The sequence below is a fragment of the Hyla sarda genome, chromosome 6, assembly GCF_029499605.1.
Source record: "Hyla sarda isolate aHylSar1 chromosome 6, aHylSar1.hap1, whole genome shotgun sequence".
NCBI lineage: Eukaryota > Metazoa > Chordata > Amphibia > Anura > Hylidae > Hyla > Hyla sarda.
The window spans coordinates 22525390-22540587 of NC_079194.1; the positions used below are offsets into that span (position 1 = coordinate 22525390).

Consider the following 15198-nt stretch of genomic DNA (forward strand, 5'->3'; position numbering starts at 1 on the left):
CGCCTCTTGTTCTAGGGAAGGCGGTAAGAGTCCGGTCAGACAACACCACGGTAGTGGCTTACATCAACAGACAGGGTGGCACGAAGTCCCAAGTGCTCCTCAAGGAGACCAGACTGATCCTCTCTTGGGCAGAGCTAAATCTAATCCACCTTTCTGCGATCCACATCAAGGGGGATCTCAATATAGTGGCAGAACGTCTAAGTCGCGGGCTTCCGGTCCAAGGAGAATGGTCCCTGAACGAAGACATCTTCAAGAAGATAACCTTAAGGTGGGGTTTGCCAGAGATAGATCTCATGGCAACTCGTCTGAACGCCAAGGTGAACAAATTCTGCTCTCTTTACAAAGAGGACAACCCAGTGGCGATAGACGCTCTGTCCATTCCATGGAGGTTCAGGCTGGCCTACATATTCCCTCCACTTTCCATGATACCGAAGGTATTGATGAAAGTCAGGCAAGACCAGACCTCAGTGATTGCCATCATACCATTCTGGCCCAAGAGGTCCTGGTTCACCCAACTCATGAGGATGAGTCAGGGTTGTTATTGGAGGCTTCCCCACGTGCAGAACCTTGTGTCTCACAACACAGGCTCCTGCCTAGATCTGAGGAGACTCAATCTGACAGCCTGGAGATTGACAGGACCCTACTAAGTAGTGGGCTTCCTGCGGAGGTCTTGAGAACCATTGCACACTCTAGAGCAGAGTCTACAAATAAGGTCTATTCCAGGATAAAGAAGATTTTCCTTCAATGGTGTGCTACGAAAGAGGTAGTAACCTCAGATCCTCCTCTTTCTGCAATACTACGGTTTCTTCAGGATGGCCTTGACAAGGGTCTTAGCCCATCCACTCTAAAGGTACAAGCCTCAGCACTCTCTGCCTTTTTAGGCAGGTCCTTATCTCAAGAATCTCTAATCAAAAGATTCCTTAAGGGAGCTGAAAGACTTAAACCTACAGTTCTCAGACCCATTCCCAAGTGGGATTTGCCTACTGTTCTTAAAGGGTTATGCTCTCATCCCTTTGAACCGCTAGAAGAGGTCGACTTTAGGTATTTGTCCCTTAAAGTCACCTTCTTGTTGGCCATAACCTCAGCCAAAAGGGTTGGCGAGCTTCAGGCCCTTTCGTCCCTTGAGCCTTATACATTGTTTCTCCAGGACAGAGTCCTGTTGAGATATTTACCCACCTTTATTCCTAAGGTTCCGACGTTTTCCAACACCAACCAGGTCATATCCCTTCCAGTTCTGTGCCCTAATCCAGCTTCTCCTGAGGAAGTTGCTGACCACACTCTGGACATCTCAAGAATTCTCAGAGTCTACATCTCCAGAACTGAAGAATTTAGAAGATCGGAGCACCTTCTTGTTTCGTTTTCAGGGAAGAACAAGGGTCTTAAAGCCTCTAAACCCTCTCTGAGTAGATGGATTAAGGAGGCAATCCGGGAGGCCTTTGTAGCCCAGGACTTAACTCCTCCTGCCTTTGTTACTGCCCATTCTACTAGGGCAGTCTCTACTTCCTTTGCAGAAAGGAAAGCTGTTCCTCTTGATCAAATTTGTGCGGCTGCCTCCTGGGGCACCCATAATACGTTTATTAGTCATTACAGGGTCAATGCCAAACGATCGGAAGAGTTGGCCTTTGAGCAATCAATCCTAAGTGCCACTCTGCCGTAGTCCCTCCCTATTTGTGTTGTTACTTGCTAAGTACCCACTTGTGCTGCTGGTCAGGACGTAAGGGAAGCGTTAATTTTTAACGTAAATTTGTTTCCCCTTAGTCCTAACAGCAGCACACAAATTTCCCGCCCGTATATTTTTGTTTGTTACTTGTTATAAAGCAATGTGGCCTAAGGGAGGAGGCCTTATATGGGGTACTAATTAAATGTTTAATTACTTGGGCGGAATTAAAAATTCCACCGTCCTGCCAGCTTCACAGGGGCAGAACACCCCATTTGTGCTGCTGTTAGGACTAAGGGAAAACAAATTTACGTTAAAAATTAACGCTTATTCACTTTTTTTTTCCACTTTTTTTTTGCAGTGTTATAGCTCCCATAGGGACCTATAACACTGCACACACTGATCTCTTATACTGATCATTGTTATCCCATAGGGACCTATAACACTGCACACACTGATCTCTTATACTGATCATTGTTATCCCATAGGGACCTATAACACTGCACACACTGATCTTTTACATTGATCACTGGTTTCTCATAGGAAACCAGTGATCAATGATTTTGCCGCTTGACTCCTCATGCCTGGATCTCAGACACTGAGCAGTCATTCGGCGATCGGACAGCATGGAGGCAGGTAGGGATCCTCCGGCTGTCATGTAAGCTGTTCGGGATGCCGCGATTTTGCTGCGGTGATCCCAAGCAGCTCCCTGAGCTAACCGGCATTAGTTTACTTTCACTTTAGACGCGGCATTCAACTTTGAACGCCGCGTCTAAAGGGTTAATAGCACGCGGCACCACGATCACTGCCGCGCGCTATTAGCCACGAGTCCTGGCCATTGCTAGGTGCAGGGCCCGACCCACTATGACGAGGGGCCACGCCCTGGCCCCACGTTATAGAATGGGAGCTGACCCATGACATACATGTATGCCATGGGTCGGGAAGGGGTTAAAACCCGTCCAGAGGATAAGCTGCTGAGTTGCCCATAGCAACCAATCAGATCGCTGCTTTCATTTTTCACAGGCCTTTTCAGAAATGAAAGAAGAAATCTGATTGGTTGCTATGGGCAACTCAGCAACTTTCCCTCTGGACCGGTTTGGATAAATCTCCCCCATACAGTACATATCAAGCAGCTGCTATACGGCCCATGAATAAAGGGGGACTCCCCTCAGAATGACCATATTCAAATTTTTGAAGCAGAATTTTTTAGCGTAATTTTCGCTTTTTAAATTTCTGCCTGAAGAATGGTGGTGCTCTTTCTTTAGGCGGATTTTTGCCGCTTAATCCCATTGACTTCAATGGGACTCTCATTTGAAGGCAGATTTTTACCCAACGCGGAATGGAGGCAGATTGGAAGCGGATTGCAGTCGGAATTTCCGTATGGAGTTTAGTCGGAATTTTGAATTGGGTCAGCTCACTGGTTCTTGGAGCTTACTTCCTCAGCCACGCATGAAAAAGTGGGATGACCTGGTCATGGTCATGTGACCAAATGGTCCAAAACGGAGTAAACTTTGGTCCTTAGTGCACTCCCACAGTTTTCTGCTTCAAATTTCTGTGGGGCGGAAAATCCGTCCCGAATTGGGGCAGAATACTCATGGAAATAACAAAATTCCGCCAACAACTGAAAATAGGCTTTGGAGGCAGAAATTACTCTACCAAACATTTGCAAGCAGACAGGCGGAATTTCCGTAGTGTGAACCTAGCCTAAGGCTAGGTTCACACTGTGGAAATTCTGGGCAGAATTTCTGCCGGAGACCAAGCCGGCGGCACTAGGACCGCGTGGACTGCATTGCCGTCCCCATAGATGTCAATGCATTTCTGAGCAAATCTCCCAAAAGATCTACCCAGAAATGCATTGCCGTCTGTGGGGACGGCAATACAGTCTGTGTGGTCCTAGCGCCGCCGGCTAAATCTCCGGCAGAAATTGTGCCCAGAGAATCCGCACTGTGAACCTAGCCTAAGGCTAGGTTCAGACTACGGAATCTCCAGGCAGAAAATTTCCAGCCGGAGATTCCGAGTGCGGCCAGCACTGACTGAATCAGTCGGCGCCAGGACCGCGCAGACACTGCAGTCTCCAATAGACTGCAATGTGTTCCGCGCAGATTTCCGCCTGAAGAAAGAGCAACGCCTTTCTTCAGGCGGAAATTTCTAAGCGGATTTTCTAAGCGGATTTTCTGCTTCACAAATTCCGAAGTGTGAATTTGTGAACGGAAACCCATTCACTACACTAGACATTTTAGCAAGCGGAATTTCGGATGGAAATTTTACGACTGAATTTCTGTCGGAAATTCCGTAGTCTGAACCTAGCCTAAGACTACGGCCTTAGGGTCTATTCTCACGGCAGAATTTCCACTTGCGGAATTCTGCATCAAATTAAAACCTTCTATGGGATTCTGCGCTCCCATTCCCACTTCTGAATTTCCACTTGCGGAATTCGCCTAGCGTCATTCCACAAGCGGAAATTCAGAAGTGTGAATGGGAGCGCGGAATCCCATATGGGCTTTAATTTGTCTATGGGCTTTAATTTGAGGCGGAATTCCGCAAGCAGAAATTCTGCCGTGTGAAAAGACCCTAAGGCTAGGTTCACACTGCGGAATCTCCGAGCAGAAAATTTCCGCCCAGAGATTCTGAGTGCGGCCTGCGCCGACTGAATCAGTCGTCGCTAGAACCGCGCGGACACTGCAGTCTCCAATAGACTGCAATCTGTTCCTCGAGTATTTCCGCCTGAAGAAAGACCAACGCCATCCCTCAGGCGGAAATTTTCAAGCAGATTTTCCGTTCACAAATTCCGCTTCACAGATTCCGAAGTGTGGATTTGTGAACGGAAACCCATTCACTATACAGTATATTTTAGTAAGCGGAATTCCTGCAATTTCAAAGCGGAATTGCCTAAAAGATTCTTGAAACAAGACTAGAGTTTATTGGTCTAACCAGAATTTGTTCTCCAAAGTAAGACCCATTTGTAGATAACTGTGTTGGGGTTCTTGACTTCTCATTATACGTAGTAGGGGGCTGGTTGGCTCGGTGAGAGAACTAAGATGTAGCTCTGAGGGGTTTGTGTAGTACGGTGGGGTGATGTCTATCATGTGAACTTCTAAAGGGGTACTCCGGTGCTCCAGTATCCTGAACATTTTGTTCAGAATGCTCACAGCTGGAGGCCGTGATCGTGACACCACGGCCACGCCCCCTCTTGACATCACGCCACACCCCCTCCATTCATGTCTTTGGGAGGGGGCGTGTCGGACGACACGCCCCCTCCCATAGACATGAATGGAGGGGGTATGGCGTGATATCATGAGGGGGTGTGGCCGTGACATCACTACCACTGCCGCAGGAACCTGCTGGGGGAGATCGCGGGGGAACCCACCAGGGGGACCCCCGCGATCAGACATGTTATCCCCTATCCTTTGGATAGGGGATATCCCCTATCCTTTGGATAGGGGATAAGATGTCTAGCAGCGGAGTACCCCTTTAAGCAGTGCTGGATGAAGAATCTTCCTACTTTCCATTACTCAGGTCTGTCTCCCTTTATCTTTTCATACTTATACAGGCCCACAAGTGGCTCATAGAAAATACTGTACAGCCCGGTGACTCTACATGAATCCAAGTCCCACCATAATAACACCACGGGAACCTTAAAGGGGTACTCTGGTGGAAAACTTTTACGTGATAAGCAATAGTTATGCAAAATAAGTGTAAAAAGTTAAAGGGGCACTAGGACCGCGTGGACTGCATTGCCGTCCCCATAGATGTCAATGCATTTCTGAGCTAATCTCCCAAAAGATCTACCCAGAAATGCATTGCCATCTGTGGGGACGGCAATACAGTCTGTGTGGTCCTAGCGCCGCCGGCTAAATCTCCGGCAGAAATTCTGCCCAGAGAATCCGCACTGTGAACCTAGCCTAAGGCTAGGTTCAGACTACGGAATCTCCAAACAGAAAATTTCCGCCCGGAGATTTGGAGTGCGGCCAGCGCTGGCTGAATCAGTCGGCGCTAGGACCGCGGACACTGCAGTCTCCAATAGACTGCAATGTGTTCCGCGCGGATTTCCGCCTGAAGAAAGAGCAACCCCTTTCTTCAGGCGGAAATTTCTAAGCGGATTTTCTAAGCGGATTTTCCGCTTCACAAATTCCGAAGTGTGGATTTGTGAGCGGAAACCCATGCACTACACTAGATATTTTAGCAAGCGGAATTTCGGACGGAAATTTTACGACTGAATTCCTGTCGGAAATTCCGTAGTCTGAACCTAGCCTAAGACTACGGCCTTAGGGTCTATTCTCACGGCAGAATTTCCACTTGCGGAATTCTGTATCAAATTAAAGCCTTCTATGGGATTCTGCGCTCCCATTCACACTTCTGAATTTCCACTTGCGAAATTCGCCTAGCGTCATTCCACAAGCGGAAATTCAGAAGTGTGAATGGGAGTGCGGAATCCCATAGAAGTCTATGTTATGCAAAATAAGTGTAAAAAGTTAAAGGGGAACTCCGGTGGAAAATTATTATTATTTTTTTTTTTTTAAATCAACTGGTGCCAGAAAGTTAAACAGATTTGTAAATTCCTTCTATTAAAAAATCTTAATCCTTCCAGTACTTATTAGCTGCTGAATACTGTCCAGAGTAGGAGAAAATCCCCATAGGCTGCTCTGGACAGTTCCTAAAATGGACAGAGATGTCAGCAGAGAGCACTGTGCTCATGATGTCAGCAGAGAGCTCTGTGTTCCAAAAAGAAAATAATTTCCTCTGTAGTATTCAGCAGCTAATAAGTACTGGAAGGATTAAGATTTTTTAATAGAAGTCATTTACAAATCTGTTTAACTTTCTGGCACCAGATGATTAAAAAAAAAAAAAAAAAAAAGTTTTCCACCGGAGTACCCCTTTAACTTTTTACACTTATTTTGCATAACTATTGCTTATCATGTTGCAGCCACCTCATCAGATCAGTGCAGAGCCATTATTATGGTAAAGATACAATGGCCGCTATGCAGCGCGCTTTGTCCGTAGACAGATGTTCCGCTCCATTATGTAACACGTTATGTTTGTTAGTGTTATTGCAGGGTGCCATGTGAAGAGGAGTGCACCTTTTCCTGCCATTTACATATAATTCTGTTAGTGTCATGGTGATCACGCTCACTCCTGTCGATTTCCCTACGGGGGGTTATAATGCGATATTTCCAATAATGCGCGGCTCTCCTCGTCCTTGAGGCTAGATGAATGGTAATTGCGGAGCCGCTGTATAATTAATCAGAAGAAAACCTGACAATTTACTTGGAGAGCTCCTGTAATCTATCCCCGGCTGCACGCTCTGCCCGCCCGCGGCGTCTGCTCAGATCGCGCCTGTTTTTGTTTGAGCAATTAAACTCAGTAAATATGACTCTTTTGTACGAGAGCCAAAGGCAGATTAACAGCAGGTTGAGAAGCGCAATTGTATGTCGGAGGATGAAAATAGATATTGGTACAAAGTAGCGCCAGGCATGGACTGAGGGAGAGCCGACATCGGGGTCCATGTGAGATGAGGATATCATCATCCAATTAGATTTAGAGCAATCATAGAGGTCTGTTTAACCCCTTCCTGTAAGTGGATGTAATATTCCATCGACGGGGATCACACTTATCAGATCAGAGATAACTCCTCAGAGGCAGGGTTTAAAGCCTGTGATCAGAGATAACTCCTCAGAGGCAGGGTTTAAATCCTGGGATCAGAGATAACTCCTCAGAGGCAGGGTTTAAAGCCTGTGATCAGAGATAACTCCTCAGAGGCAGGGTTTAAAGCCTGTGATCAGAGATAACTCCTCAGAGGCAGGGTTTAAATCCTGGGATCAGAGATAACTCCTCAGAGACAGGGTTTAAATCCTGGGATCAGAGATTACTCCTCAGAGACAGGTTTTAAATCCTGGGATCAGAGATAACTCCTCAGAGGCAGGGTTTAAAGCCTGGGATCAGAGATAACTCCTCAGAGGCAGGGTTTAAAGCCTGGGATCAGAGATTACTCCTCAGAGACAGGGTTTAAATCCTGGGATCAGAGATTACTCCTCAGAGACAGGGTTTAAATCCGGGGATCAGAGATTACTCCTCAGAGACATGGTTTAAATCCTGGGATCAGAGATAACTCCTCAGAGGCAGGGTTTAAAGCCTGGGATCAGAGATTACTCCTCAGAGGCAGGGTTTAAATCCTGGGATCAGAGATAACTCCTCAGAGACAGGGTTTAAATCCTGGGATCAGAGATTACTTCTCAGACAGGGTTTAAATCCTGGGATCAGAGATAACTCCTCAGAGGCAGGGTTTAAAGCCTGGGATCAGAGATAACTCCTCAGAGGCAGGGTTTAAAGCCTGGGATCAGAGATTACTCCTCAGAGACAGGGTTTAAATCCTGGGATCAGAGATTACTCCTGAGAGACAGGGTTTAAATCCTGGGATCAGAGATAACTCCTCAGAGTCAGGGTTTAAAGCCTGGGATCAGAAATAACTCCTCAGAGGCAGGGTTTAAAGCCTGGGATCAGAGATTACTCCTCAGAGGCAGGGTTTAAATCCTGGGATCAGAGATAACTCCTCAGAGACAGGGTTTAAATCCTGGGATCAGAGATTACTTCTCAGACAGGGTTTAAATCCTGGGATCAGAGATAACTCCTCAGAGGCAGGGTTTAAAGCCTGGGATCAGAGATAACTCCTCAGAGGCAGGGTTTAAAGCCTGGGATCAGAGATTACTCCTCAGAGACAGGGTTTAAATCCTGGGATCAGAGATTACTCCTGAGAGACAGGGTTTAAATCCTGGGATCAGAGATAACTCCTCAGAGTCAGGGTTTAAAGCCTGGGATCAGAAATAACTCCTCAGAGGCAGGGTTTAAATCCTGGGATCAGAGATTACTCCTCAGAGACAGGGTTTAAATCCTGGGATCAGAGATAACTCCTCAGAGGCAGGGTTTAAAGCCGGGGATCAGAGATGACTCCTCAGAGGCAGAGTTTAAAGCCTGGGATCAGAGATGACTCCTCAGAGGCAGGGTTTAAATCCTGGGATCAGAGATTACTCCTCAGAGGAAGGGTTTAAAGCCTGGGATCAGAGATTACTCCTCAGAGGCAAGGTTTAAATCCTGGGATCAGAGATTACTCAGATCTTGGCTGTTTCAGTGGCATAATGGGATATCTGCCACTGCTGATGGTACAAGGGTTTTGGTAAGCCCCTTCTATCCCCTATGCCACACCCTTCACACAGTCCCTTCCCTTTTTTGGGGGCCGACAGATTATTAGTATTTTTATTATATGTCTTTTTTTCAAATGCATGTTGGCAAGATTGATTTCTAGACATGTAGTCGTATAACAGTGGGAGATTTAAAGGAGTAGTCCAGTGCTGAAAAACGTATCCCCTATCCTAAGGATAGGGGCTAAGTTTCAGATTGCGGGAGGTCCGACCGCTGGGGCCCACGGTGATCTCCTGTATTGGGCCCCGGCAGCCTGCGGAAAGGGGGCGTGTTGACCACCGCACGAAGCTGCGGCTGACACGCCCCCTCAATACAACTTTATGGCAGAGCCGAAGCGCTGTCTTTGGCAATCTCCGGCTCTGCCATAGCGATGTATTGAGGGGGCGTGTCGGTCGCAGCTTCATGTGGTGGTCGACACCCGCTATCTGGCCAGCGAGCCGTGGCCCTGTACAGGAGATCACAGGGGACCCTAGCATTTGGACCCCTTGCGATTTGAAACTTATCCCCTATCCTTAGGATAGGGGATAAGTTTTTCAGCACTGGATATCTCCTTTAAGCTGCTCATATACCTTAGATAGATGTAAGCTGCACGTTTGTTCAGCTGACACCTATCTCTCCTGCCAAACGCCTTCCCACACACCGGCCGGCGGCGGCGCCATCTATAGGCAAGGTAAGCGCCATCCTAGAGCCACGGATCAAACACGGGGAGTTTAAACTTTAAAGTAAATTCAGGGATGACAGATATGCAGAGGGCCATCAGCGGCATCCCGGGGGGAGTGGGGTTCGGCGTCTGCATGCCTCAACGCTAAAAATTCAGTTTGCGGCTCTGGACGCTCTGCCCCCTTCATTAGCAGCGCTGCCAGACACCTCTGTTGATGGTTTATACCCCTGATGACTAAGATTTGACATGTTAATATCCAACTGACCCACAGCCTATAGTTGGTTTGATTGGACTCGTAAGTGGGTTGGTGTCAGGTCATATCATGTGCGGTTTTGATGCATTTTCCTATTCAAAGTGTAATTTGTAGAGAAATATTGCCATAAGGAGAAAGTGATTTGACCTATAATCACAGTTGAGGTGTTTTCTTGAGATCTGAACTTTTATAAGATACTTGAGGAATATTATACACTCCAGGTATACTTCAATGAGGACTCAAAGCAAGTGCAGTGATGAGACCCCCCCCCCCCTCTCTACAAAGTCAGCGGCATCATGGGAAAACATGTGTGCAACATTCAGAGGTGAAATAGGAATTAAAGGGGTACTCCGGCCCTGTCTTATCCCCTATCCAAAGGATAGGGGATAAGATGTCTCACAGCGGGGGTCCCGCCGCTGGGAACCCCCGCAATCTTGTATTCGCCACCCACCTGTTTGAGCTGCACGCCGTGGTGCCAGCTCACAAACAACCGGGTGGCGACCACGGGGCCGGAGTATCGTGACGTCGCGACTCCGCCCCCATGTGATGTCACGCCCCGCCCCTGCTATGCAAGTCTATGGGAGGGGGCGTCACGCCCCCTCCATAGACTTGCATAGTGGGGACAGGGCGTGACGTCACAATACTCCGGCAGCGCATAAGCTGTATGCATACAGCTGAAACCTCCTATACTGGATACCGGCGTGCTTTACGGCTGGTATCTGGTATGCTGCAAAATCAACACTAGTCTGTCTGGCTAGAGACAGACGACCCCTAGTGGTGGCTATTTTTAGATTACATTTCTGGGGGAAATTGACATTTTTTAAATACATTTTAATTGTACAAAGCCATCACATGATTAGTTCTGTAATATATAAAAAGTTTTCAACAATGACGGTGCCTCTTTAAGTAAAATATAAGGGCACTATTCACGATTGAGGCACTATTCAGTTTAGTCTTCAACAAAAGTATGGTATGACGGTATGACTCAGAGTAACAGTGAACTCTAATCATATATGACAGGAGAATTATATGAGACTAATAATAATATAATGTAACCAGACCATGGGAAAATATTCTTCCTCACGTCAGCCGGCCACATACTTACAATAGCTGTTAGCTGGACGCTCATGCAGCTTCTTCCTTCTGTCCTACCCATACACATGCACACTCAGCTCGGCCTAGCGTGCATATGTTGTCAATGGAGAAAGGGAGGTAATCCCCAGATAGACATCTCTGATGGCGGCTTTATTCTTTAGAACAAATGGTTTGGGTGCTGAAATTCTTTCTCCTGACATAATCTTTCGGAACAATTCCAAACACATAATAAAGTCATCTGGTTTTTCCCAAAATTGGCTGGTCCAGCCCCGAAAAACATATCCCCAATCCTTAGGTTAGGGTATAAGAATCTGATGGCAGGGGGTCTATAACAGCTCTGGGGGGCTGCTGGATCTCATTAAGAAGATCCAGCTAGGCTTGGAGTATTACAGGCAATGCACCATGGGACAAAGTATGCAAATTATCTCTCCACCAGGAGGACAAAAACTGTCTCTCTAACGCCACCTATAGGCCACTACCCTGTTAGTGAATGCCTATAGGAACCTTAAAGGAGTACTCCGGTGGAAAACTTTTTTTTTTTAAATCAACTGGTGCCGGAAAGTTAAATAGATTTCTAAATGACTCCTATTATAAGATATTTACCCTTCCAGTACTTTTTAGCAGCTGTATGCTACAGAGGAAATTATTTTCTTTTTGAATTTCTTTTTTTTTTTGTCTTGTCCACAGTGCTCTCTGCTAGCACCTGATGCCCGTATCAGGAACTGTCAGAGTTGCTCTGGACAGTTCCTGACACTGACAGAGGTGTCAGCAGAGAGCACTGTGGACAAGACAAAAAAGAAATTCAAAAAGAAAAGAATTTCCTCTGTAGCATACAGCAGCTAATAAGTACTGGAAGGGTAAAGATTTTTTTAATAGAAGTCATTTACAAATCTGTTTAACTTTCTGGCACCAGCTGATTTAAAAAAAAAATTAATTTCCACCGGAGTACCCCTTTAACACACGACTTTGGATATAAGCCAAACCAGTGTCTTCTCCAAAAGGAAGAGACACCCATCTATAGGCAGCAGTTGTGAAGTTTTTGCTCTTCATTACTACAGAGCAGGGTATTTGTTGTCTAGATGAGATACTAATCCAAAGTTATCTCTCCAGAAGGGGCCCCAGCCCTCCCCACTGTATGAAGCAATGGGTGGGCGAGTGCTCCATGCATTGTCTATGGGAGCCCCATAGGTACATCACTCAGGTATCTCCAGCACTCCCATAGATAATGCTAGGAATGCGTGTTGACCCACCACTCCATGCAGTGGGGGAAGTCGGAGCCCCGTACTGAAGATCACAGGGGTCCCAGAGGTCTACCTTTTAGGTGCTAGTATACCCCTTGATATAGCAAGACATTTCTTGGTCCCCTGAAGGGAATTGTAGGAACCCCTCAATGTTTTTTGTGTTATCGTACACTTTCCAAGCTCTTAAAGTGGTACTCCAGTACTCTAGTGATTTGAACATTTTGTTCAGAACGCTTGGAGCCGGAGGCTGTGATCATGATGTCACGGCCCCACCCCATTGTGATGTCACACCACACCCCCTCCATTCATGTCTATGGGAGGGGGCGTGTCGGCAGACACGCCCCCTCCCATAGACATGAATGGAGGTGGTTTGGCCGTGACATCACGACCACTGCCGCAGAAACACGGCGTCTAGAGATCTGCGGGATCTGCTGCGGGAGATCTTGGGGGGCGCCAGCAGTGGAACCCCCATGAGCAGACATCTTACCCACTATCCTTTGGAGAGGGGATAAGATGTCTAGAAGCGGAGTACCCCTTTAAAGGCTTTTGACGGCCAATTTCCGAATTGGTGTGAAACTGCCAAGGGCCTGAAGTGAAGCAGATTTTTGGTGAATCCGTCATCTCTGTTAATTCCTAATGAAAGATATGTGTAATGTTTACTACTAGCTAAGACTAAGTGCAACCAATCATATCGGGAGCCTGGAGGGCCCCCTTTCAAACCTTTCCAGGAATCCAAACCAGGGCAGGGTCATCTGAGAATAGAGGACAGGAAGGTCTGGATTTTCCAGCTAAGAGAAATATTCCACTTGTGGGAAAAGACATGAAGCTATATGGGGTCAATGGCATTGATCATAGTGGTTCTAAGCCTGCAGTGACGTGGAGAGGAAGAAGACGCATACTCACAGCTGTTCTGAAGAAGCTTCTCCAGAGAATCTTTCCACTGGGCGGCCTCCTCTGTGGACGGTCTGGTGAAGGAAACACAAGGGGAAACACGTGAGCTGCAGGTATCAGGATGGGGACGTCAGGTTCACCTTCCATAAACCAACCATACAATAAAACAACGTGCATAAAGCAATCCACCAATGTGTTCTTTTTACTTGAAATGTTAGAAATTAATATGGTGACACTGGGTGGTGTTGGTGGAAAAAACTGATCACTTCGTGACGCCAGGGCACCGTTATCCTATACACGGTCCGATGTTGGAGACAGCTTCTCCTGGGCCAGACACGGGGAGTAAATGAAGACACCGATGTCAGGTTATGGATAACTGTCTTTACTGAGCAGGTGCAGATGGTAATACACAAATAGCTGGCTTTAGGTGAGAGAGTGTAACGTAACCCCTTGGGAGCCCTGTTGCCCTGCTGAGACTTGTGGTGCTTACACCAAACAGATTTATACTGACTTGTGAGACAGAAGATTGAGTCCTGGTTTCTATGGTCCTGTCAATGCACTGAAGACTGTCCCGCTGAGGCATGAATTTCCTCCTTGCGAATAATCCTTGCAGGATGACCAGTTGAGAGATTAGATTTGGACTAGCCTCTCCTCAGAGCACACAACACACAGCACACCTGAGCTAAGATGTTGCTCAGGAGCCACACTAGGGTGAACTAGCAATGGACAGACTAACTCCTCCCCTGCACCACATTATACAGGGGAGACTTTAGGGTTCTCATTGGCAGGCAGGGTCACATGGGGTTCTCTGCAAGGTCTCATGGGTTGCACTCTTAAAGGTACAGTTCACATATAAAATATATATATACATATAACGGAATCAATTTAAGAAAATATATTCTCTGACACTATAATACGCGTATTTACCGCATTTTTAGCCCTATAGGACGCACCGGCGTATAAGACGCACCCAATTTATAGGTGCAAAATCTAAAAAAATAAAGATTTTGAACCCAATAGTGGTCTTCAACCTGCGGACCTCCAGATGTTGCAAAACTACAACTCCCAACATGCCCGGACAGCCGTTGGCTGTCCGGGCATGCTGGGAGTTGTAGTTTTGCAACATCTGGAGGTCCGCAGATTGCAGACCACTGCAGAGGAGGTAATACTCACGTGTCCCCGCCGCTCCGGACCCGTCACCGCTGCCCTGGATGTCGCTCCATCGCTGTCGCCGTGTCCCCGTCGCTCCGGAACGTCTCTGCTGCCAGCCGGGTATCCTCGCTCTCCGTCGCCGCCATCACCTCGTTACGCACGCCGACGCACGTACGCGACGACGTGATGACGAGGAAGGAGAGCGCCGGCCATACAGGGGATCCCTGAACGGAGAAGACACCGAGGAGGCAGGTAAGGTCCCCCCCGGTGTCCTGTAAGCACTAACCCGGCTATTCAGTTGGGCTGTTCGGGACCGCCGCGGTAAAATTGCGGCGGTCCCGAACAGCCCGCCTGAACAGCCGGGTTAGTGTCACTTTCCCTTCAGACGCGGCGGTCAGCTTTGATCGCCGCGTCTGAAGGGTTAATACAGGGCATCACCGCGATCGGTGATGTCCTGTATTAGCCGCGGGTCCCGGCCGTTGATGGCCGCAGGGACCGCCGCGATAGGGGTATATTCGCCGTATAAGACGCACCGACTTTTTTCCCCCAGTTTTGAAAAATACGGTAATTTAAAAGTGGAACTCTAGTGGGCCCAACACCTTGTGCTGCCCGAGACAGTCCAAAGCCATAGGACAGCCTCTGGTGCTGGGACACCACATTAAGCTGATGGGTTATTAGGATTTTCTATATTTACTGTATGAAGGTTACGATAAAATGTGTATATTAGGGAACTGTCTGATATATAATGATAATCGTAGGTAAGTGAAGGATAAATATATTTATGTCACTGAAGGGGGGGGGGGGGGGGAAATACTCAATTTTTGCACTAGGCTCTTCTTGCTCTTTTCTCTTAGTATCCCCGCCTTTGCATTTACAAGGTCCCAGGTCACATGGGGGGAGATTTATCAAAACCTGTCCAGAGGAAAAGTTGTCCAGTTGCCCATAGCAACCAATCAGCACGCTTCTTTCATTTTTAACACGGCCTCTGCAAAATGAAAGAAGCCATCTGATTGGTTGCTAAGGGCAACTGGGAAACTTTTCCTTTGCACTGGTT

General features: G+C 47.3%; 1 protein-coding gene across 3 annotated transcripts in view; it reads right to left on the minus strand.

Moving 5' to 3' along the window:
- The window catches only part of RGS5 (regulator of G protein signaling 5), a 164420-nt gene that overhangs the window by 78718 nt on the left and 70504 nt on the right, over window positions 1-15198 (minus strand). For all 3 annotated transcript variants that reach the window (XM_056523298.1, XM_056523297.1, XM_056523295.1), the window contains exon 3: window positions 13005-13066. Coding sequence is in view for 2 of the 3 variants with exons in the window: in XM_056523297.1 (XP_056379272.1) it covers window positions 13005-13066 (62 nt within the window). In the remaining variant the exon portion in view is untranslated. The remainder of the gene's footprint in view (window positions 1-13004; window positions 13067-15198) is intronic.